Below are 24033 nucleotides of genomic sequence, written 5' to 3'. Positions count from 1 at the left end.
GCGATCGAAATGCGGGGCACGATTTTCAATAAATCCAGTCAATTTATCTGCTTTGCTGACGACGTGGATGCTGCCGGCAGAACATTTGAGGCGGTGGAAGATCAGTACACCAGATTGAAACGCGAAGCAGAGAAGATTTGATTGAAGATAAATACGCTAAAACGAAGTATATGCTGGCCGGCGGGACCGAGCGCGACAGGGCTCACTTGGGCCCGTGGTAATCGACGGGGATGAGTTCGAGGTAGTCGACGAGTTCGTATATCTTGGTTCGCTGGCAACAGAGGACACCAATCTCACGGCTGGTATTAAAAGACGTATTATCAGCGGAAGTCGGGCCTACTACGGACTCCACAAACACTTGCGGTCGAACAATTTGAGCCCCCGTACAAATTGCACACTGTACAAAACGCTAATTAGATCGGTTGTCCTCTACGGGCACGAAAAGTGGACACTGCTAGAAGAGGACCTACGAGCACTAGGAGTTTTCGAACGGTGGGTGCTAAGAACCATCTTTGGCGGAGTGTAAGAGAACGGTGTATGGAGGCGAAGAATGAACCACGAGCTTGCGCGTCTCTACGGCGAACCAATTATTCAGAAAGTGGTTAAAGCTGGGCTGGGTTAAAGTGGATACGTTGGGCAGAACATGTTGCTAGAATGCCGGACAACTATCCTGCAAAAATGGTATTCGCATCAAATCCGGTAGGAACGAGACGAAGAGGGGCACAGTGAGCGAGGTGGCAAGACCAGGTGGAGCGAGATCTGGCGAGCACTGGGTGCCCGCGGAACTGGAGACCAGTTGCCATGGACCGAAACAGATGGAGAAGTTATACTGCGCAGGCCTTGTCATAAGACGTTAGGCCAATTAAGTAAGTAAGTAAGTAAGGAAGGTATGCTTATTAAAGGGTTATAAATTTAAATTTTATTTATATTTTTTTTAAAGAATGGAATAGGACACCATTCGAACCGTTGCTTTTCAAGAGATGGCGCTTTTCTAGTGGTAGTAAAATCAAATTTTTTCACTTATTTGTTTACCTACCTGAAAAACAATCACTAATCACATATTTGTGGTACAGTTACTCTGTTATACTTAATTTTCATAACTTCTGCTTAATTTTGATAAAAAACATGCGATTAGCGATAAACACATAAGAAATTGAGATGCGTGAGAGAGTAATGTTGCTGCGTTGAGTAAATTTATTGTCGCGCAAAATTGGGCTGTTTCCGAAATGTACAATATGCGTTACAAAGTAACGACATCTGTTGTATTCAACAGGGAAACTGCCCATGATGAAACACTAGTGCCAACTTCTATTATTTATTATCAGAAACTAGAGGCGTAACCCTATTGGGCAATTCGTATTAAAGTTGAGCCGGTGAAAGTTACCACAATAGCCAAACAACCCGGATTCTAATAAATGAACGCAATCCGTATTTCCCTTAGAGATACGCCTTGGAGAGATCCAGAGAATTCCTCCTTATCGTGAAAGTTGTCTTCTGCTTGGTTTGGATACACTGAAACGACGCCGAAATGATCAGCAAGCAAAGCTTGTAGAAAAGATTATGAACTGGCTGGCTAGTTCCTTTACTTAATTTTGTACTAGATTGGATTTGAAAGAAAAATGTGTGATGTGATTTATTGAAAATTTTATTAGCATAATAGTCTTATAGATTGGCGTTCAGCAGTCGCACGTTTTCAGTTTAGTGACTTTTGCCAAATCAAGCACTTATTGTTAGCAGGTAGATCAAAAGATTGTATCAACGCTATTCCGCTGGCCGCAGAAATCTTTTCCAACGCTGTTATATCTCTGATACCCCAAGCAGGATTTCGAGTTTTTAGGGAAATATCGAATTGAACATTGCTCTCGGGAGTTAGCTTTCCATTTACTGCATATGGTCCATAGGTTATGAGCAAACCACCTTTTTTCAGCAACTGTGATGCATTCCGAAACAGGCCTTCGCTGCATTCGAATGGGGAGATGTGTATCATATTGATGTTCAGCATATAATCGAAGCTTTCCGCTGAGGAGTTAAAATTCACGTTATGGTCATTGTCCCAATCTGTGCAGGGTCGCGAAATGTCAATCGCAATTGGGGACTGCAAATTCGGCACATTTGCTTCGGCTCGATACGCTTCTATACTTCCAAAAAGAGAGGTGTCATATTCGGATGGTTGGAAAACAATGTTCGGAAATTGTGGTGCAAAAAATGCCGCATGTAAGCCTACACCGGAGGAAATTTCTAACAACTTTTTGTTAGGTTCACTTTTATCGAAGAATCTGTTCAAAACTTCTAGTATCGGTTGTTTGTTGCGTTCTCCCGCTGGATTGGCCAGTTTACGAATGTGGCTAAAATGAATTGTAGGGAAATGAATTGTTAGTATTACAAAATTCAATAAATGCTATTGTTTGTTGCAAGACAGTCAAATGTAGCTGGCTGGCCTGCGTTTAGTTAGAAAGTAAGAACCTTAGAGTCGAGTCGAGTTGCTCGACATGACTTAGGGGGACCCGGGGCAAGACCTACAAAATAGGGCCCTTAAATCGAAAGAGAGGAACACCAGGGAGCCTTCCAATGTTACTTAGGTCCTTTTGTAGAGTTACGCAAGAATTTCTAGGGTTGCCAAATTTGAAAATTTCAACTTCTTGTTTTCGCGATCAAAGCCATATCAAAATAATGATATGTATTGAATTTGACCTTCCAAGTTTTCACTTATTCTAATATTTTGTTTTTGCTTCTTCATTCATTGTTTTGCATTCTTATAGAATTCTATGCAACTGACTTGGATTCAAATTTCAACATTTCATCTTCTTGTTAATTTCGGTCACCGCTTCCACTATCCATTCATGATGCTAAAAATGTGTACAACATAATAAGGGCTGAATCTCAGCCATTTTCCTGAGCATCCAATTTTCTTTTTCGAAGCTATGTAGATAACAAAACTCATCATACAGGTGGTCAATATCGATTTGAAATATCCATTCGTATGGAATTCATCGGAATAAATTACATGATAGGTACGAATAAAAAATCTGCTCAAAATGACAACTTAGAAAAATGTCCACGTAAGGTTCCGGTTACTTGTGTCGGGAAACCAGCCTTTTGCAGAATTGACCGGCCACCGACATTGGGAGTGGAAAACGTAATTTGTGCTATGTCATTTTACATGATAAACATCAAAATCGGAGTAAATTTTCATTTTTGTGAATGCCGCAAGGCGTTCTTAACTCAACCAGCCAGATTAATGTGAACAGTATGATTAATTTGAAAAGTTATTTACCTCATCATCAGTCGTATCGATGATATCTAAAATAAATGTAAACAGCGTTAATTCAAAAGCATACCATATTGCTAAACCTAGAGTTTGTTAATGATAAGACATAAAAGAAATAACAGTTTATTCAATAAACTAATGTTTCAAGGAATATGACGCGGGTTTAATTTTCTTACCTTAGTTCTACTGTGAGTCTACCTGCTCTTATTATAAGAAAAAACTGCTTCAATTTCTTGAAATAACTTTGGTTTCACATCTGATTAAGTTGATGTTGATGTTGTTAAAATGAAGCTGCCGGAATGATAACGTCATTTTAGCGTTACGTTACGCAAATGGTTTGTGTCTGTGATAGAGTAAAAACTAATTCTATTTTTATGTGGTTTTTCGTAGGACATTTGATTTTGCTGTAAATATCTAAATTATGTGGTGAATGACCAACTGGTTAAAACTACATCAAAATAAAATTTAAAAAAATATCTAAACTAGATTACGCGTAACGCATTGTCAAAAATAGATGAAGATGAGAAAAAAGTGGGTGGTGGAAGGTTGCATGTGCATCAGAGACACTATGTATACATCATACACACTTAAAAAACTCAGCAAAATTTGCCGAGATTTGGACAGCCGAGCGTTCGGTAAAAATTTGAGTTTTGCAATTCGACGTTTACGGATCTTTACTAACGTTTGGCATCATAAAAAATTTTACCGAACGCTCGGCTGTCCATTTCTTGGCAAAATTTTGCTGACTTCGGCACTTTTTTTTAAGTGTGTAATGTTTTCCATTTAGAAATACTTACATCAATCGATCAAAAAAAATCTATGCATTGAAAAAAATACAGAAAATAATAGATATTTTGGGTTATAAACAAGGACTTCAGCTCCTTCAAAATTGATTTAGAAAAGAATGGTTGACTGAAGTTTTTGGAGCGTCTTAGTACAATACGAAACCTGAAATTAAATAAAAAAGAAATCCTTTCCAATGTAATAAATTCTACTATTTATATTTATTCGCGTCAGATAAGTATATCGTCTACGACTTGCAGGCTTCATCAGTGTCTGAGTTTGAAAATAGAAAATAGCCTGCAACTCGTAGGCGAAATACATATCTGTCGCGAATAAATATAAATAGTGGAATTTAATTGGAAAGGTTTTCTTTTTTATTTAATTTCAAGAATGAAATACAAAATGATAGCAAGGATACTTCACGTGCTATGGACTGGAGCACAGTACTGTGCGCGAGTTTCATGTCAATTGTCGAGTTCTTTTGAATCCACAAAGGGCTTCGTTAACATACAGGGTGCTATAAACCGAGCGGATATCAACACGCGGGACATGATCTTGAACAAATCAGTTCGATTCGTCTGCTTTGCCCATGACATGAGTTCGAGGTTGTGTATCTTGGTTAGGCTGACCGGACGTCCCGGATTTTGCGAAACCCGGATTTTGTGTCCCGAATTTGAATGATTATAGCCACACGGATCAGGAAGGCCAGGGGTTCCTTTGCAGGTCTGCGCAACATTTGGCGCTCAAACTCAAACGAAAATTTTCAATTCAAACGTTAAATCCGTACTGCTGTATGCCAGCGAAATGTGGTGCGTCTCAGCGAAGACAACGCAAAAACTGCAGGTATTTATTAATTGGTGCCTGCAATATATCATTCGTGCCTGGTGGCCTGACAACTGGATATCCATTGAGGAGCTCCATCGTCGAAGTCATCTACTGCCGATAGCAACAGGTGGAAGTGGATCAGTCACATCTGGAGGAAAGGAGCGGACGAGATCTGCAGAGAAGCACTCGACTGGACTGGAATCCGCAAGGACAGCACAGAAGAGGCAGACCCAGAGGCTCATGGCGACGCAGCTTAGCCAACGACATCCAGGCTGTAGACGAGAACCTGTTCTGGCGATAGGTAAAAGCTATGGCGGGTAACCATGAACAGTGGACATCTCTGATTTCATCCTTTTGTTCTGCCGGACCGGCGGACATGGACACATAAGTAAGTAAGTCCCGGATTACCAAGCGTCCGCGTCCCACATTGATTAATTTCTTTATTTTTTACCAATTTAGTAAATAATAATCCGTTCAATATGTCTCGCCGTCGTCGTCAGCATAGAGCTGGTCGAGCTAGAGCTGTTTCAAGCAGTAATCTCCATTCAATTCGATCTTGGGCGATGCTTAGGTTCAGGTGTCTCAGAAGTCAAAATTCGCTACCGACTTGGTCAAGCCAACTCGCAACGGCTGCTTTGTTCTTGGTACCGCGCCGGTGGGGTTGTTGAAGTGGAACGTTTTCGTCGCACTGTCATCCGGCATTCTTAAGACGTATACGGCACACCGTACCTAACCGACGTGCCAAATGTAGGATGGGAAGCAGTGCTGTAGCTCGTGATTCATATGTATGCCTCCTACACTATCCGCTTTCAATTGCAGTACTCCATCAAATACCGCTCGAGCACTACAATGTTTCATGAGCAGCGCTCTACAGCTTCAACTGCATGAAGAACTACTAATGGGGGTTTTGTAAATCGTCAATTTTATACGGAAATGCTCCTTGATCATAGAGTTTTGCGAAGGACAAAGTAGTCTCGATTACCCATTTGAATGCGTTGCAGGATTTTTTTACTAGCGTTATCGTTGTTGACGAATCCATCTCCCACGAATTAGAACGCCGCCGTAAAGGGTTACCGTCCGGGGAAGGTGCGTGTTGGTATCCTTTGTGCCTCTTCGTTTCATGTATTTGATCTTTAACGCATTTATTTTTAACCCCAACCTCATAGACTTCGCGTTTTCAGTCTGGCGTGAATTGCCGTACCGCACTGCACTATGGACCAGAAATTGAAATTTCGGGACAAATATATTTGCGGTTAAACGGCGTGTCTCAGCTCAATGTGGTCTTCGGCAACTTTTTGAATGAAAAAATGATGCATCTTTTGAAGGGGTCTTCCAATATTTACGTGTTACTTTAACAATAATTTAAGTAATAACTTTTTGAGTAAATTTTTTTTTACCTTTTTGGTTTCAAAATATTAAAGATAAACCAATTTCAAGTATTTTTTCTGAAGATATCAAACTTCTACCTTTTACCCATTTTCAGCAATAAACCTTTGTTTATAAACGACCCCTCAAATCACATTTCTTCTTGTAACATGTTTATTTCCACAGACAGTTCAATGTGATGTTCTAGACAACATTTTGCACATAAAAGAGGAATATTTTTGCTGAAGACTGTTTTGCTTTTTCTGCATTGATTAATAAGATATAACTGTTTTTAGGCTAAAAGCCGTTTGATGAAAAATGTGAATTTTTTCAAGGGTGGTGTCTTCGGAGAAGTAAAATACTAAAATATAGCGCATCTTCCTACACTATTAGGGTGATCATGAATTCACCTATTAGGGTGATACAAACTTTTGTTTTCTTAAATAATTAGTTTTCTTCTCCAAAAGTTGCAGAAAATACTAAAATGAGCAACTTTGCTGAATAAAGTAACTATCTATCTCTTACCGGTTACGAATTATAATGATGTGTTAAAAAAGAGCACTTAAAAATCAATTACACTCAATAACTTTGCACACGATTATTTTATTGCTTTCAAATGTTCTACAAAGTTATTTAGTATGTTGAAATACATATTTCTGTGAAGACTGTTTGACGCTAGGACGCATATTTATTAAGTTATAAAATGCATGAAAAAAAATCCGCGATATTCCAAGGTATTCCCAGCCATGGTATTCCCAGGTATTCTCTGAAATACAGATTTGGACAGATAGATTTAATAATTCCCTACAAATTGGTATGCAAACTAGTTGCAGATACTTGCAGATGGCTAAGATATTTGGATTTTTCATCAGACGGTTTTTAACCTAAAATCAGTTATATCTTATTAATTAATGCATATAAAGCAAAACAGTCTTCAGCAAAAATATTCCTCTTTTATGTGCAAAATATTTTCTAGAACTTCACATTGAGCTGTCTGTTGAAATAAACATGTTACAAGAAGAAATGTGATTTGAGGGGTCGTTTATAAACAAAGGTCTATTACTGAAAATGGGTTAAAGGTAGAAGTTTCATATTTTCGCAACGATTACTTAAAATTGATTTATCTTTAATATTTTAAAACCAAAAGGGTGAAAAAAAGTTTACTCAAAAAGTTATTACTTAAATTGTTGTTTAAGTAACGCTTAAATATTGGACGACCCCTTCAAGATATGCATCAATTTTTTATTCAAAAAGTTGCCGAAGACCACATTGAGCTGAGACATGCTGTTTAACCGTAAATATTTTTGTCCGGAAATTTTAATTTCTGGCCCATAGTGCACTGGTCCCGTTCACTCCTCCGTCCCGCATTCGTCCTGAAAAAATTTGGTCACTGTAACTATGACTCACTTAGTGACGGCGGACAATCACTACAGCCATGAGGATCAGAGGTGTATTATCAGCGCAACTCGTGTTTACCATGGCTTTCGCAAATTGCGATCGAACAGTGCTCCTTGATACAAGACGCTTATCAAATAAGCAAGATATAATATAATAAGCATGGTCCCTTAGATTATTTATAGCTTTATTCAAGTTTATTCATAATCTCTCCCTTGTGCCCTTACGTATTTCAATGTAATACCATTGATCAACAAATCGATCGTAGCATTTGATTTATTCAGGTTGAAGAGATCCGATATTGCAGATTCAGTTGCAGTCGTTGATGACTTGTAGTTTTCCGCTATTGCTGCACATTCGTAGTCCACCTTAGCAATTTGAATTTCCTCCTCAGAAAGATTTTCTTTTGCCAGAATGCCGTTCACAACGTCTCGTGTAAAGTTTGAATCGATTACTGGGGTTTCGATAGGTTGGTAACTTGTTTGTTCAATCTGATCATACGGCGCCCAGCTTATCATTGGAAGAAGAGATAATTGCTCTCGTATTTTACAATGAAACTGTAAAACAATTAGAGGACGATGAATTTGTAGGCAGAATTGATTGCTGTATTATTAACAGTAGTTACCTGATTATATTGGTCAAAAATAGTTTCTGATGAGGAAGTGGCAGGTAAACTCTCTATTGAACTCTCAGAAGCGCTGTAAATTGGACTTGGACCAGGCGTCATAAAGCATGGTTCCACAACAAATATATCATCTTCCTCCATGTAGCCGCAAGAGCCGACAAAATTAGCCTCAGATGCTATATCTGGAGAGTTTGCTTCTGATTTATGCGAAACATATTCCTGATTTATAAATGACGTTTGACAGGACGTTTCCTGATTTTCGATGCAACCGCAGAGTGTGGTCCACCGAGAGCATATCCGCTGGGAAAGTTCGGTTAAAGTGCGGTAAGCTTCGCAGTGTTCTAGATTTCGAATTAACTCTTCATATCGGAGGGACATTTTCTGCATAGCTTTCGTGTCTACCTCTTTTTGATGCCTGAATATTAAGTAATACAAAAGAGAATAAAAAATGGACATAGCTAAACCCAGTTGAACTTACTCGACCGCCGCTCTTACAACTTCATTGACTTGTTCTGCCATTCGTTGTACTTCTGCGTTCACTCTTCTACATATCTCTTTTTCTAAATGTATTCTGTACTGCTGTGCAATCATTCTAATTAGATTCGATGCTTGCTTCCTTAAATTTTTACAAATAAACTCTGCCATATGTTTTCTTGCTCTCAAATAATCTTCACCTAATTCGGCTTTCATTTTATCGTATTTATTTTCCAACTCTGCCACTGCATGTTTGAGCTCCTCCTGCATTTTTCTCTGCTCTTCCTCCCTAGCAATTTCAATTTTTTGACGACACTCGAACTTTATGAAGTCCACTTCTTCATTATGTTTATTTCTCTTAACCACACGCTTCCGTTTTATCGCAAGTTTATCTTCTGCCTCCTTACCCAGGCGCAGTATGTGTTCGTGGATGGTGCCTTTCAGTTCATCAGCGTCAACGCAATAAATGGTCGGTCCTTTCAATTTTCTGTCAACTCCCATCCACTGCTGACAAGCTGGACTCATTAGCTTCAAAATTACATCAGCAAGATTGTGCTCTAGCTCTTGACGCATCTGCGATTGAGTTGGAACCGAGTCCATTGTCCGCAGGAAGTAGGTTCGCTTGCATAATTTGGAGGGTTTGGTGAATTTTGCGGACATTCTGTTTTATCGTTGATTAGAGTAATTGTTTTGTCTGTCGTAGAATAGCTTGCTTTGTTCTATGATGCTGTTTTTATATTCGATCATATCAGTACCATGGATGAACTAGCAGTAAAATGTTATAGAAAGAAAAATATTTGCATTATATTACAATAAATTGTAGGAGAAAGCTTAATCGAATTTCTGAATATATTCGAAAAGGATTTTAAAAATATTTCTTGTTCTCTTGATTGATTGACATTACAGGGTGAGTATAGTAGTAACTGTCCGTAATGTGAATGGTCACAAAAATAAGACGTTTGCATAAATTTTAATTTCGCGATAACTTGAAGCATTTAATCCCAATTCTTCTCTAAACGTCGTATCAACAGTCAATTCTTTGATGCTCCCAAGTTTTCCTAGCACGTAACCCCATGTATAGAAGTAGAGAGAATTCAAATCAGGCAAAGCAACAGGCAACTCTTTCGAAGAAATAAATTGCGGGAAAATATCCTTACACTAAGCCAGTGTAGCTTTCGCCAAGTGAGACGGTGCAGAATCTTATTGGAAGCAGCATTTTTGTAGTGTTTTGACCATGGGAAGCAAATGGTTCTTTAAAACGTTAGCCCGTATGAATGAAACAGTTTACTTTTCTCGTGTAAATTTTATAGAACAAATAAAGCAAATTCTTTTATTCATACGGTGCAGAATCTTGATGGTAGCAGTTAGGTTCATTCTTGATAGTGTTTATTGACGATGGGAAGCAAATGGTTCTTCAAAACATTATCGTTGATTTCAACACAATGTTCATTGAACAGCAATAGCACTTTCAAATTTTTGGAGAAACATCCCCATACCCTTACCGTGGAAACATGCTGGAACCTTTGGAATGATGTCCCAAGGAACTTCAGAAAGATATATGTTGCATATATCCGAACATTTTGTTGGTTGTGGTAATCCTGTAGAAGGAACATTTTTCGTTCCGAAAACAGAATTTCGCAATCACCGTGCCGCTGCCGACATCTTTCGACTCTTGCAACCTTCTGCGTTCCATTTCGTTGTTTGAATCATCATGTAATTATAAATGGAACCTCGGTCGGTTTGATTGATCATTGATTAGTGATCACCGAGAAAAGTCAACAAAACCCTGAATTATTTTACTTTTGCTTTTCAGTCAAACCTTGCGCCCGTTGTTTTTTGTATGGAATCAACCGAAGATCATCTTTCAAAATATTCTTCATTGTTGACCCCCAAATTGCCGGTTCCTTGGCCAGCTCACATCTAGACTGCCCTTACTAATACACACTGGATTTCTGCTTTCAGAATTTCGAGGATTCCTATTTCATAGTGAAGGGGATTCCTTTACCGAGGTAAAGGAATTCTGGGAATTCGCCTGGTGGATTCTCCTATTAGAATTCTGGTTCTATAAGCAAGGCTCGCACGAATCTTATGCAGGATTCCACAACACGATTCCAAGGCGAGGAATTTCATTGATTCTGTGCGAATCTTTTTGGTTCGTCTGGGTGATCTGGTTTCCGCCGAATTCGCTCACTTACGTGTAACTGTCACAGAGAGAGAAAGTGTGAGGAGTCAGGGCCATGGCAAACGTATATTAAGATTGAGCCGGCGAGAGGGCTATGGTCAACGTATATTAAGACTGAGCCGGGAAAAGTTCGTGACCAATTCGTGTTAAAGTTCAGCTGGTGAGAGCGCCATGGTCAACGTGTATTATGACTGAGTTGGGAAAAGCCCATAGCAAACATTTGGTAGGGTTGAGTCGGGAAAAGCACAAGGCCTGAGTACTTTTAGTTGCATAAACATTTTTATAACCAGAATTAGTCATAAATCGGTTGCCACAACTTTGTAACTACTATGTTAGTAGAGTTAGTAGGGCATGCCATACGAAAGATTTTATGACAAGTTGTATTTTCTATTTTAGGTCGTCACATTACAAAGGTTAGCGATTTCTCAATAGTCTATGTATAAAAGATAATCTAAAAAGACCTGGAATAATATCATATATTGAATTGTTCATTTTATGCAGGGGGAGGATGTGGCATCCTGGTATTTATAGAATATTAGCGGATTTGCACAGAACAGAAGTAGAAGTCCGAACGATTCGGTAATCAAAACTGGTAACAGAGTCTTTATTGTTTTTATGTTTCTTTGGGAAGGTTTTCGCATAGAAGCAAATAACAGCAATATAAGCAGAACGCTCGCTGCCAATGGCATGGCAGCTTTCACATGCTTTCGTGTGCATTGGTATGCGTTCGTGTGTTTTCGTGGGAAAAAATGACTCGCTACCGCCAGGTTCGCCAGTATCTGTAGAAAGTAGCATGTACGTGTTTGGATATCTACTTCCACTTCTGTTCTGTGGGATTTGCCTTGAACGTGTAATGTGTGTTAATGACACATTATTTGGGTAGTTGCCGGTAGCGTAAACTGCCACAGAGAGAGTGTGAGGAGTCGCTTGACAGCTTCCCGCGTAAATGGGATGAGTGAATCAGTTCGTTTTAGATGAACCACAGGATATCACACTGGTGTCCTCAGCATGCCCTTACGGCCAGGTTTGGGGAGAATTTTTCTAGAGCCGGTTTCCTTGTATCCCTGGTACGAATGATGAATCTTTTGTTTGTTTTGTTTATTCCGATTCCGAGTAGTTTCAACTTCTTTAAAATATCACATGGCTGAAAATTTTTCAAAAACAAACTTATCACAAGTTCTCTTTTTTCGTCCATTATTAACACGACTCTTAAGGTGAAATTAGTTGTCATCGTTTCTGCAAATTTCAAAAGCAGTTTTTTGGTTTGAAACAAAAATTTAGTTCATTTGTTTATTTGTTTATTTGTTATAAAATACATCATCTGACAATAGTAGTCTTAATGATTAATAACCAGCACAAAACAAGCAGTATAGATATACACAAAAAAACATATTCATCTTCGAAGCCGTTGTTTAAACGTTGTTGCGGTAATATTAAAATCAAACAAATCAGCTACAGCATTAAAGCTTGTCGACATGAAGCGGATAGGGTCATGTTGCCCGTACGTTGCATTTCGCTGAGGTAAGTACAACAGATCTCTGGGCATTCATGAAAATATATTCGCTGTCTTGAAGAAGAGAGCAGTGAAAACATTTCTATAAACAGAACCCCGCTTTAGGACCTAAAAACTGCTTCCGAAATTGGGCTCTCCGATGAAAAGTTAATGACTGATAATTTCCCGTTAAGGGCCAAACAGAATGTTGCATCAACGCGTCGGTCAGCGTTATTCTGACAATTTTCCTATGGGTCTGTCAAATTAACGCTGACATATGCGTTAACGCAGCATTCTGTTTGGCCTTGCCAGGGTACCATAAGTCGGGAGCAAGTCGCATGCTACATGTTGCCAATATAAACGTATCTTAAGTAATCATATGAAAATCTGTTTTAATAAATAGTTTTCTTATATTGTTTCTAGCTAGGCCCACATTTTTTGTTTCTTCTGCAACTACGGAAGTGATAATTGGTTGCTGATTCTTAACAAACTTTCGACAGAATCATTTGAAAACATTATTCTCGTTGTCACAATTCCTGCGGCTTATTGCCGGGAAAAGAATTTCCTCGGCACACAAAAGACATTCGATCCTCCATTTATTTCTCAGCCAAGCTTTCACCACTGTCAACGGTACTGCGTAGCGTTCCAGAAGAAACAATAACTTACTCAAATGGAGTTCGACGGTAAAAAATATAAGCTCGTATTTTTGCTCGGAAATTTTCACGATTCATTAAACATTCACATTCCCCCGAGCCCGTCGCTTGTGACGCTCTGTCGGATTTTCTACACCATCGAAAATATTCTCCCCGCTGTTGGAGTACATTATGTTCCATTCAAGCATTTTATTTGTCTTTATCGATACAATTTTCCGGCGCGATTTGAGTTCGGCATTTTAACCAACTTGCCAAAGTGGAGAGCTTAAAAATGAACGCCGAATAGCGCGCGCTGACTATAATAGATGGTGGGAAATCGCAAGGAAAATATTTGAAAAGGATTGCTCAAATTGAGATGATTTTAAGATTGTTTTCAGTTTGAGTTCAAGTAAATGTTGATTTCAACTACGAGAAGAGTTATCAGTATTTAGAATACTTCCAACTAATTACCAATAACAATACTATTGTACTTACTGGTGTATTTACTTATGATTAGCACTTGAGGGTATTTTTCCATCTAAATTTCGGGCCAAAAGGTTTCAAAATTTTCGTAACTAATTCATGGGAATAGTTCGTGGATTTGTGAATGAACAGTTCTTTTTATACAAGAAACCAAACACTAACAGTTGAAGTTGCTGAAGTCAATTAAAGTATCATTTCTTATTTACTCTATCGTGAAATCTAAAGACTAGCGTTAGCCTTTCAAAGCATGCAATTTATAAAATCTGATGCTCATTTGTTGTGCAAGATCTCACCGGGTGTCAGCGAGGGGTGGGTGTAAAGCTCGTATTAATGTTTGCAGTCTGTTTCAGGCACACCACACATGGCAAGCGATGATTACAACACCCACCCAAACTATGGCCGCAAACCAGAAATAGAGCAACACCGCAACGCTATGCGATGCCCGGTCAGCACGGAAGGCGGGGGAACTGACTGGCGGCAGAAGCATTTCCCCCCCCCGTTACTCGCGCTGTTCGGTTAGTTGAATCGTACAGTGAACCATCTAGTCGGCCCACTAGTCAGTCCTCGGTGGTGCTCCGATTCTAGCCAGGGGCTGAGTGGGAGCAAAGAGTGAGGCCGTGTATAAAATTTAATTGCCCGAAATTCAACAGGATGGAAAACTGGCCCAACTTATCGTACAAGCTGAACAGCAGCTATGTGCATGAGTGCTAGGGATGTGTTTACACAAGCTTTTAGGAATTCAACCGATTTATACTAATATAAGCACTTGTTGCCTTTAGGTTGTTAAAATTTATCGCAGAAAAATATTTCCGACGTTTGAGTGACTGAGATGTTCTAGATGTGAGCAAAGAATAAATTTATCCTTAGTTCCAATCCCAATAGGCATTGTGAGCAATCTCTTTTGGTAGTTCGGCATTTATTTAAAAAATAATCATTCATAATTTTAGACATTTGATGAGCCGGTTCAGTTTGACCGGGAAACCGTTCTCGTGCATTATCTGCTATAGCTGTTCTCGCCCAACCGTATCGTATGCTGCTCTGAAATCCAGAAAAATATGATGCGTGGGCACATTGTACTCCCGATACATCTGGAGGATTTGTCGCAGAGTGAAAATTGGATCCATAGAAGCATTGGACCTCATAAAACCCGTCAAACATTGCCCTACAAATTGGAAGAGCACCTTGAGGTAGCGTTGACCAGGGTAAAGCCGCGGAAATAACAGCAATCGGACGGAACGCCCGTTTTATAGATGAGACAAACCACGCCTTCCATCCATTCCTCCGGTTACTTCTCTTCCCAAATCCTTAAAATTATACAGTGAAGCGCCGTAGCTAGTGGTTCTTTGCCGTTTTTGTAGCGTTCTTCCGGGAGTCGCTCTCGACGGATCTCTTCGAGATCGGGAGCCGGCACGCTGTTATCGCTTGTAAGCACTGCTAGGTTAAGTTTCGTTCCGTCTCTTTTTGTTATATCGCCAATGAGAAGCTCATCGAAGACTGCTGCCACCTGTCGACCATCTCGCGCACGTCTGTGACCAGGCTTTCCTCTTCGTTCCTTATCCAGCTTCGATGTGTATCCTTTACGAGTTTTGTTCACCTTCTCATAGAAGTTGCGCGTCACATTACCTCAAAATGGTTGTTCTCACGCTTCACGATCTCTATCCTCCTTCTGGCGCTTTTTCCTCCTCAGTATCGTAGTCAACTCATTCCGCGCTCGTCGATACTTGGCCAAATTCCCTCGTGCCAATACTTAGATAGATTTTTTAAGCTCTTTTTTTATTCTCCTTCGTTTGTTGGCATTCCCCGTCAAACCTATTAATTCGTGCACTCGATGTTTCTTCACCTAGCACCGCGGTTGTGGTTTCTTTGACGGCCAAGCGTATCCTGCACCATCCGTCTTCGAAGGTCGAAGCACCTAGGTCTACAGAGGAAGGTAAAGCTTAATTTAGTAGGCGCATGTAGTCCCCGACTTACGGATTGCCTAATTGCCAAATGTTTAGCCGAGGAGGGTGACTTTGTCGCTGAGTATATACCGACGATAGTTTTGAGCGCACCTAGTACTAGTGCTACTGGGAATGCTATTTGAAGAAAACTAGTCATCGATGAGAATATGATCGATTTGAATCAATGTTTGTTGCTCTACCCATCAACTACTCCTAGATCATGGCAAGAAATTTGCTGGAAGTTAAAAATCGTCCATCTCTTCAATGAAGAGAGGAGAACTCTATTTTATATATATACTAGCTGACCCGACAAACTTCGTATTGCCAAAAATTAAACTGTGTTGTACATAAATCATGAATCTCGGATGATCTTTGTCACAATCTTGAGTTTTTGAGGAGTTCAACCTTAGATGATTCATTTTGGCAGTTACGTAACTATGAAAGCATCCCAGGTAACATCACCAATGCTATTCAAATGCATGCCAATAAACATTTAAGTCGCCTTAAATGCTATTTTGGCAAAATATACAGCTACTTTACTGATAACCTTCTTATAGTGCCGATAATGTTAATTTGCAGCTAATTACCGTCACGAAGAATTTGAATAGAATTTTGGATGCCAATTCACAACACCTGTGCAGTCAAAAAGCTAATATACAACAACGTGCAGTATAAAATGCCAGATATGCTGATTTGCTGCTTCCCAGTAAACCATTTGGTTTATATATCTCGATTGCAACTGAGATATACGAAATCATATCTGAACGAAAAAGTTATATTTCACGCCATATAAGAACATTTATGTACCAAAGTGGAGGTGATATACGTGCGAAAATTTTGACAATTATTTGTAATTCTATTTTGCGTAGTTTTTATAACACGCAACTAAATACTCCTGAATATATGATTAAGATATAATCAAATATTGCAATCGTCTATACTGCTTTATAATTCACAGTCATGAATTGTATATGAAGACACGCACGACTGCAAGACAACTTATTGTTCACTTCGATTTGACATACTCTAATCATTATACAATTCCAATGTGAAATTGACATGAAAACGATTTAATGTGAACGTTCTATTACGATTTTGTGTTATCTGGGTTATGTTAATGCTTATTGGTTACCTGGGATGGGTAGTTTAATAAACAAATTTACAATTTTTCCTCACAGTAAAGTAGGAAACAACTCTCCTCATTGCTTAGCCAGAAAGCGGATAGCAATATTCGCCGTGATTGTACAACATTTCGCCGAATACCATTTCGCGAAAAACCTTAAGCGGAATATGCCATTTCACGGAAAACTTTTTCGTGGAAAGTACCATTTCGCAGGGGTGATCCTCTCCTTTCTCGCTGGCGCTCGTTCGGACCCAACTGAAGGAAAGTAATAGAGGTCAGCAGACCTAGGAAAACAAACAGTGGTGATTTCTGCGGGAGTTGTCCCCCTTCCAAGTGGCCGGCGCTTCCGACGGCGGGTCGCTGGCAACACTCGCGGCCGTCTCGCCCTGAATGGTCTAGTGTTACTATAGATAGTTTTTGTGGTCTTGTTATTGACTAATATTTTATGGAAGAGACTCGAATTTCTCGAGTTCGATTAGTGTTTGAGTTACGCGAAAATTTCTGCTTTATTTGTATGAGAGTCCTTATCCCCATACCACAGGGGTGAGAGGTCTATAATCATCACAAAATAAATTCAAGACACCAAAAACCCCCACATGCCAAATTTGGTTCCATTTGATTGATTAGTTCTCGAGATATGAGCCCCCCTCCTAAAAAGTTAAGGGGTCCTAATTCATCATAGAAAAAATTCTTGCCTTCAAAAACACCCACATCCCAAATATGGTTCCATTTGATTGATTAGTTCTTGAGTTATGAGGAAATTTGTATTTAATTTGTATAGGAGCCCCCCCCCTCCCAGGGGGGGGGGGGGGGGTGTTGAGAGGTCTTTTTTTTGTGTGGGCTTATCACTTTGACCACAACATTATTGATCTATTGTAATGTTGCCCGGGTGTATGCTGTATTCTGCACTGCATTTCTGTGCTTTATCGCTATTGAGTAAACGATAAGCTTATATTTTTTTATGCGTGCTTATGTGTTAAGGGTTTTACCCATGCTTCGATGCATGTCCTACTATACCAAACCTGTTTCGCTTCGTTATAGTTAGCACTGGTGAGTCCTCCTGAGGTTCAAAACCATTACCTCATTAGGTCCTCATACCAGTATACTAACCATAAGAAGCGTCTTCGGGATAATGTAGAACTCAGCATGAAGGAAGGGTGATGAGGGGCCAGAGAATAAACCCATTTGACATCGAATGGCCTGATTCTACTAAGATTCGAACCCACGACCATTCGCTTGTCAAAGCAGACTCGGTAACCTTTTGGCTACAGAGGGAGAGGTCTTAATTCACCATAGAAAAAATTCTTGCCTCCAGAAACCTTCACATGCCAAATTTCGTTCCATTTGCTTGATTAGTTCTCGAGTTATGCAGAAATTTTTATTTCATTTGTATGGGAGCCCCCCCCCCCTCCCTCTTAGTGTTGGGAGGGGTCTCTAACCATCATAAGAACCCTGGCCCCAAAAACCCCTACATGCAAATTTTCACGCCGATTGGTTCAGTATCGATTCTATAAGAAACATACCGACAGACAGAAATCCATTTTTCTATATAGGATTCATTTTTAAAACAATTTTTTTACTATTAACTTATTTTGTAGTTGTTATCCTGCGTTATCGTGTTCTAGAAAGTTTGACAAATAATGAAAATATCCAACGCTTTACTTTAATATTAAATATTTTTCCCAACAAATGGAATGCGGCCAATATGCCCCACTTGCGATGGCGTAAAATACCCCATTACAGACGTGGCTATAAACATAGGTAAACAGCTCTAAGTTAAAGTCAATTGTCATTATTTACTTCAGTTAGTATTGTTTGCTTCTTAGTCAGTATTGTAGAATAAACTTTCTACCAAATAGAGTTTGACATACCAATGGTAGAAATACTCAAAACACCGCAGCTGGGATATATTACCCCACGCAAACGAGAAACCCAAAATTCAGACGCTGTTACCAAATCGTTCCTAGCACTTTTATTCTACAATACTAACTGAAGTATAAATAAACAACTCGTATTTGTAGTTGGAACGTTAATCTCGCGATGCACGATAGAGGAATATCCATTTATTTGTATAGGAAGCGTTTTTACCACTTTCCCCTTAATACCAGTTGATCGACAAAGCAACAGGTCCACGGCTTGAGTCTGCGATATAGATTGTCTAACAATTTACAGCACTTCACGTAAAAATTTACAACTTTACAATACCACTAAATATTTAAATTTGAATTAGTTTAATAAATCAATATAATTCAAATGCATGGTTAGATGGAAAAATTGTTACGCATTTTCTATAAAGATGTCTAGTCTGCTGGAGACTGTGCATGAAACTTGAGCATCTCTAACGCCATAAACACGCATGCACTTTGTCAAAAGAACAGCATGTGTAAAATGTTTCATTGAAGATAATTGTTTTAAAATTTTCACTTTTTGAATTTTCACTTTCGTGTTCACCCCTTGCTGAATTCTGTTGTTGGTGTTTTTGCATACTTTTGGCGCTTGAGAAAGGGCAACGAGCAGAGCAAAAAATTAATTGATTTACGTGCCGCAGCAAAACTAGCCGACGTACCCGCACACATCACCCGAGGGAGGCCGGAACCGGTAATGTCATTGTGGAAGAAAAATAAATGTTAACGAATCAAACGAGGTCGAGGCACGGCGCACAGGTGGCAATAATACGCTTTTAATTGTAAGTATTTCCACTTTAAAGCTTTGTCCGTCATTGTGGCTAATAAAATTTACGTCGAATAAAAATATAATTTTTGTTGCTGCTTCCGCCCACGCGTAGACGTGCTGCGTGACGCGACAGTCAGTGGGTGGGAACTGCCGGCGACAGCAGCGTGTCCCTTCGGGGAGCCAACTGCAGGAGCAACATTTTTGTATGAATAATAAATTACACAGGCGTTAAATTTATTCAGTCTGCGGCTCAATGATGATACTTACCAAGGAGCAACCAGATTATGTGAATATTTGGCCCGAACGAAAGGTAATTTATTTTTCGGAATAGTAAGTATGAATATGGTGATTTGGATGCTGTACAAAGAATGATGCTTCGTTTGAAGTATCCTAATCAACTTTGCTGGCAAATTTGATGTAAGAAATCCGTCGTTCATCGGTTGCAGTTGGCTAGAACAAAGTTTAGAGAATTACTAGGAAAATTTTTTGCCGGTGACTTGGAGTTCAAGGTTGCTTATGTTGATGAATTGAAGCATGTTAGTTAAACAATTGTTGGTGATATGCAGGGAATGTCGGTGTGGTTCGGCCACCTTTTGTCATTTACCCATTTCCGATTCAAAAAGAATGTCGCTACTCCAGATGGTATGTATATCGAAACAGTACGATTTTGGTTCCTTTGAGGGTTACCAAAGTAATGCGACCAATTAAATAAGATAACAGCCAACTGGTTATCTATTCCGGGAATGAAGTAAGAATTTTTCGTCTGACGTTGCAACAACGCATGCAAAAGATTCACTTCTGTAGGACGACGTCTGTCCACCGTCGTGCGACAAATTCTTACTGGGAAGCCAAAGTAATTCATCTTTTGAATATCTAATAAATGCGGTACGTTGTCGGAAGCCTTGGAACAATCTATATGGCGTTTCTCTATGCGTTTTAACATGTTGGTTACAAAACTTATCAAGTTTGAAACGGCTGATCGGTTTCTAGTAAATCCATGTTGATAGTCAGTTATTACATGGCGAATAACTGAGTATAACGAATGGTGCACAATTTTTGTCAAAAACTTTTGGGTCAAACGAGAAAAAAAATGAGCAAAATTCCATTAAAACTGCTACTATAACTTATGCGATCTTTACAGATACGTGCATTTGGGCTGCGAGCTGCGACTTATAGTCTTCTTTAGTATATGGTCAGTTTTGTAAAATCACTGAACGCAACGATTGATACGTGCAATTAGTCTAAGCTAAGCTAAGCTAAACCGCTAAGTGTAGAAGTAAAGTAGATAGCCAATTTCTTTTTTCAGCTAAAGTTGCGTCTTATTGAGCCTCAAAAGTTATCTGAAGAAGTGTTCTGCGAGAAATGCAAAACAAAAAAGTTATGGAGAAAAAACGCAAAATAGCAGGGTCACCGTAACTTGACTCAGGAAAATCGCCCTAATATGGAAACGGTTCAAGATAGAGGGATTTCGTCTTCTGCAATATTACTCAAAATTCTTCAAGCTATAAAATTGCTAAAGTGAATATTGTTCTATCTTGTTTAGTTTTGAAGATAATTTCTGGATTTTGGTTAATTTAAGGGTCACCCTAAAATCACACATGTCAAAAAAAGCGGCATCTTAAATCAAGATTTTGTTGCTAACACATAAATAGTCTAAAATCAACGACTACTGAGTAAACAATTTTTTCCATCTAATTTGGCTTTCTGGACCACAGTGCAATGAGTTTTGAAAGCTTGAAATATGACCAAAACGGCGAATGTTATGGACGTTACATATTATTCATAAGATTGTTTTCTAAATAGGTAACATAAATATTTGATTTTTTCGTTTCAAATAGATTTAGCATAATTTGAAATTGAATTGTATTTGTAATTGTATTGTAAATTGTATTGTATTTAAAACCTTTGTTATATAGTATAACAAAGGTAAAAATGTAGGTGTTAGCAGAAAGAATAAATTAAACTGGTTGTATTATGGTCAAAGTCTCAACCAGTTTATCGATCCCGATAAGCAAATGACATGTAACATTTTAGAGCCCGGAGGGCTTAGAACATTTTAGATGCCATCTCCACAGACGAAAGACAAAAAGCCAATTCTATTTGACACTAATTTCTAATCATCATTACATACAATTCAAACATCATTACACAAAATCACACTAGACAGGCAGGAGAATGCGTGATTTTCGTTTTTATCCTAACTCCGTTCTGCATGGGTGGCTGGTTCGGGAGAAAGCTCGTAGAGCAATTTTTATGCAAATTTAATAATAAATCTCTTTCCAGATAGAGCGGTAAAAAGTGCTCAAGCTGCTGCCGGTCCCTGGTGGGTGAACAGGCTCAACAAGCGCTTTTCCTCCCGGCGGAGATGGCAACTCATCTCATTTGGCTCATATGTCACCATTTTGATGTTCGACATAGATATAGAGCTTCGGGCGGTAAAACTTGTGACGGAAAACAAGCAGAAGCGCTGCTTCCGAAAACGTTTTTCCCCATTCTGGAGGGCTTCCTTCCGTTGCGAACGTTGCGATTGTACGTAGGCACTGATATGCTATCAATCTCAATTCCTCGGTCCTATAGGAGACAATTGGCTTTGAATGGAGGTGAGTTAACGGGGGACTTCTAGTGACAGTGTGGAAGATTTGGAACCATTCCGTGATCCGGCGCCTGTGAACGAGTGAACACACAGGGTGGTATTAAAATGTGATAAAAATGAGTGAGATGTATTTTGCATACTAATTCGTAACTTCAATCTAATAAGCATGATGAAGTGATAACGAACTTCCGTTACGTTGGAAATTGTGTTCGACGGGATTTATTTTACATGATGCAGTGTACCTTTGGTTTTCCTTAAAAAGGTTTCTTTTCCATTATCCTATTTATGTAGGACGCACTGTAATGTTGCATTTGATCAATATAATCTAATTTCAAAAGTGTTTTACAATGGAACGAAAATCCTATTAACGGTACGATATACTCTGGCAACTCTCAAAAATATACTTATTTACATTTTATTTAAGTTTACAAATACACAAAAATTTTGTTCATTTTTCAATTTAAAAAATTTAAATGCGTTTTCTTCAAAAAAATCATTTTCAACGTGGATTTCCTCTTTCAAATACTGTTGCACTGATTCTAACCAAATTTGTGATACTTGTTCAACATAGAAAATGGCACAATATTTAAATGAGAATCAAGTATTTTTGTTTTTTTAATCACAAAAAAATGTAGAAGAAATAGGAAAACAAACGTCGGTATATTTTTCAAGTCCTACTAAACCGGCTAGGTTTTTAAACCCATGTTTGGGCAATAAAACGTTGGCTTTTATATACCTATCAGGTCCTCGTTCACTTGGTATGGCACCTTCTGAAAGAGCAATTTGCGACAAGCAACATGTAAATTTTGGCACTTGTGCAAGTCTAATTCTCAAGCAATCATTACAAACGCATTCACATTGACCCACATGGCTTATCTTGCTAACAGTCAGTGTGTGCTATTGCCCGCTGAGCCCCGGTTCTATAAAACATGTTTCCCTTCGCAGTGTTCGGTTTATTTGAAACATCAAATATTGTCCGAAATGACTGTCGAGCTGGTTTTAGTTTTGCTTTTACTGTCTCAGGTGTTGTCTGCAACAATTTTGCCAACCGTTCCGGGGCAGTCGGGACAACGGATCGTCGGCGGAATCCCGGTAAACATAACTGAATTTCCGTATCAGGTGTCGCTGCAGCGTGGTAGGCATTTTTGTGGGGGTTCTATTTTGAACGAACGATGGATCTTAACCGCAGCTCATTGCACGAGGTGAGTGAGTTGTTTGATGGTGTTTATGATATACAATTACGCATCCCTTTATATCAGGGGCATCACCGATCCGACAACACTGAAAATTCGTGTTGGATCAACGCATGTTCAGGATGGTGGTGCTGTTGTTACTGTTCGGGATATATATTTACATCCAAGACACAATCAGTGGAACCATTATGATTTTTCGCTGTTGGAACTATCGGAACCGTTGAGGATGGATGAGAATATTCAACCGATAGCCGTTCCTGCACCGGACGCATCGTTTGCGGATGGGATGCTTTGTGTTGTTTCCGGCTGGGGCAACACGCACAATAAGAACGAATCTTCGCTTAATTTGCGAGCTGCGGCTGTTCCATTATACAACCAGGACAAGTGCAACGCTGTCTACAGAGAGTACGGCGGTGTAACGAAGAGCATGATTTGTGCAGGATTCGAAGAAGGAGGCAAAGATTCGTGCCAGGTGGGATTTGAGGTTTGCGGAAAGATCATTAGAGTTTGATTATTTTCGTTTCAGGGTGATTCGGGTGGACCGCTCGTGTGTGAGGAGGTTTTAGTGGGTGTTGTATCCTGGGGAAAAGGATGTGCTCAAGCTGGATATCCCGGCGTTTACGGGAGAGTCAGTAGCGCAGTTGATTGGATTACTGAAACTATGAATGAAGTGGTTCATCAGAGTAGTTGAGATGATTGAGAATATATGTAGAAATATATGCGTATTACTAGTAGATGTTTTCCACACTCATTTGCATACGATTGCTATTACGTCATGTTGCGATGTAGTCCACATAATCGACTACGCTAGACGTGCATATTTGGTAGTTTGGTCATGTATCGTCTATCTCGAGCGGCAAATGGGTGCGTGTTCGTTTTTCGTAATTGAGCCATCGGTATCATTATTATTGTAAGGCTTGACGTTCAATCTCTGTCGAGTCGACTGGAACAATCTGGCACAACTGACAGCTAATACAAGCAGTACTA

The 24033-nt window shown here is 39.3% G+C and overlaps 3 protein-coding genes across 4 annotated transcripts; 1 reads left to right on the top strand and 2 right to left on the bottom strand.

The window, feature by feature from the left end:
• Window positions 1-1636: 1636 nt before the first annotated feature.
• Window positions 1637-3555, bottom strand: LOC128743349 (methyltransferase-like 26). Of its 2 annotated transcripts, none has more exons than XM_053839902.1 (3): window positions 3445-3555; window positions 3275-3300; window positions 1637-2345 (listed from the first exon to the last, which is right to left on the bottom strand). In XM_053839902.1, exons 2-3 carry the CDS (start codon window positions 3280-3282, stop codon window positions 1694-1696), a joined length of 660 nt encoding a protein of 219 aa, XP_053695877.1. In that variant the 5' UTR covers window positions 3283-3300; window positions 3445-3555; the 3' UTR covers window positions 1637-1693. The 2 variants fall into 2 exon arrangements, with proteins under 2 accessions (XP_053695877.1, XP_053695878.1); XM_053839903.1 differs by having other exon boundaries at window positions 3275-3351; window positions 3445-3537.
• Window positions 3556-7833: 4278 nt separating this feature from the next.
• On the bottom strand, window positions 7834-9395 carry LOC128740308 (uncharacterized). The gene is made up of 3 exons (XM_053835846.1): window positions 8740-9395; window positions 8262-8676; window positions 7834-8193 (listed from the first exon to the last, which is right to left on the bottom strand). The coding sequence occupies exons 1-3, from the start codon at window positions 9393-9395 to the stop codon at window positions 7834-7836; spliced, it is 1431 nt and encodes a 476-aa protein (XP_053691821.1).
• A 13439-nt stretch (window positions 9396-22834) lies between these two features.
• On the top strand, window positions 22835-23737 carry LOC128740307 (trypsin-4-like). Its single transcript, XM_053835845.1, has 3 exons — window positions 22835-23055; window positions 23113-23518; window positions 23573-23737. The coding sequence occupies exons 1-3, from the start codon at window positions 22835-22837 to the stop codon at window positions 23735-23737; spliced, it is 792 nt and encodes a 263-aa protein (XP_053691820.1).
• Window positions 23738-24033: the final 296 nt, after the last annotated feature.

The sequence above is a fragment of the Sabethes cyaneus genome, chromosome 3 (assembly GCF_943734655.1).
Source record: "Sabethes cyaneus chromosome 3, idSabCyanKW18_F2, whole genome shotgun sequence".
Classification (NCBI taxonomy): Eukaryota; Metazoa; Arthropoda; class Insecta; order Diptera; family Culicidae; genus Sabethes; species Sabethes cyaneus.
The sequence above is the reverse complement of the archived record's forward strand: the minus strand, read 5'-3'. Positions and strand labels throughout refer to the sequence as shown.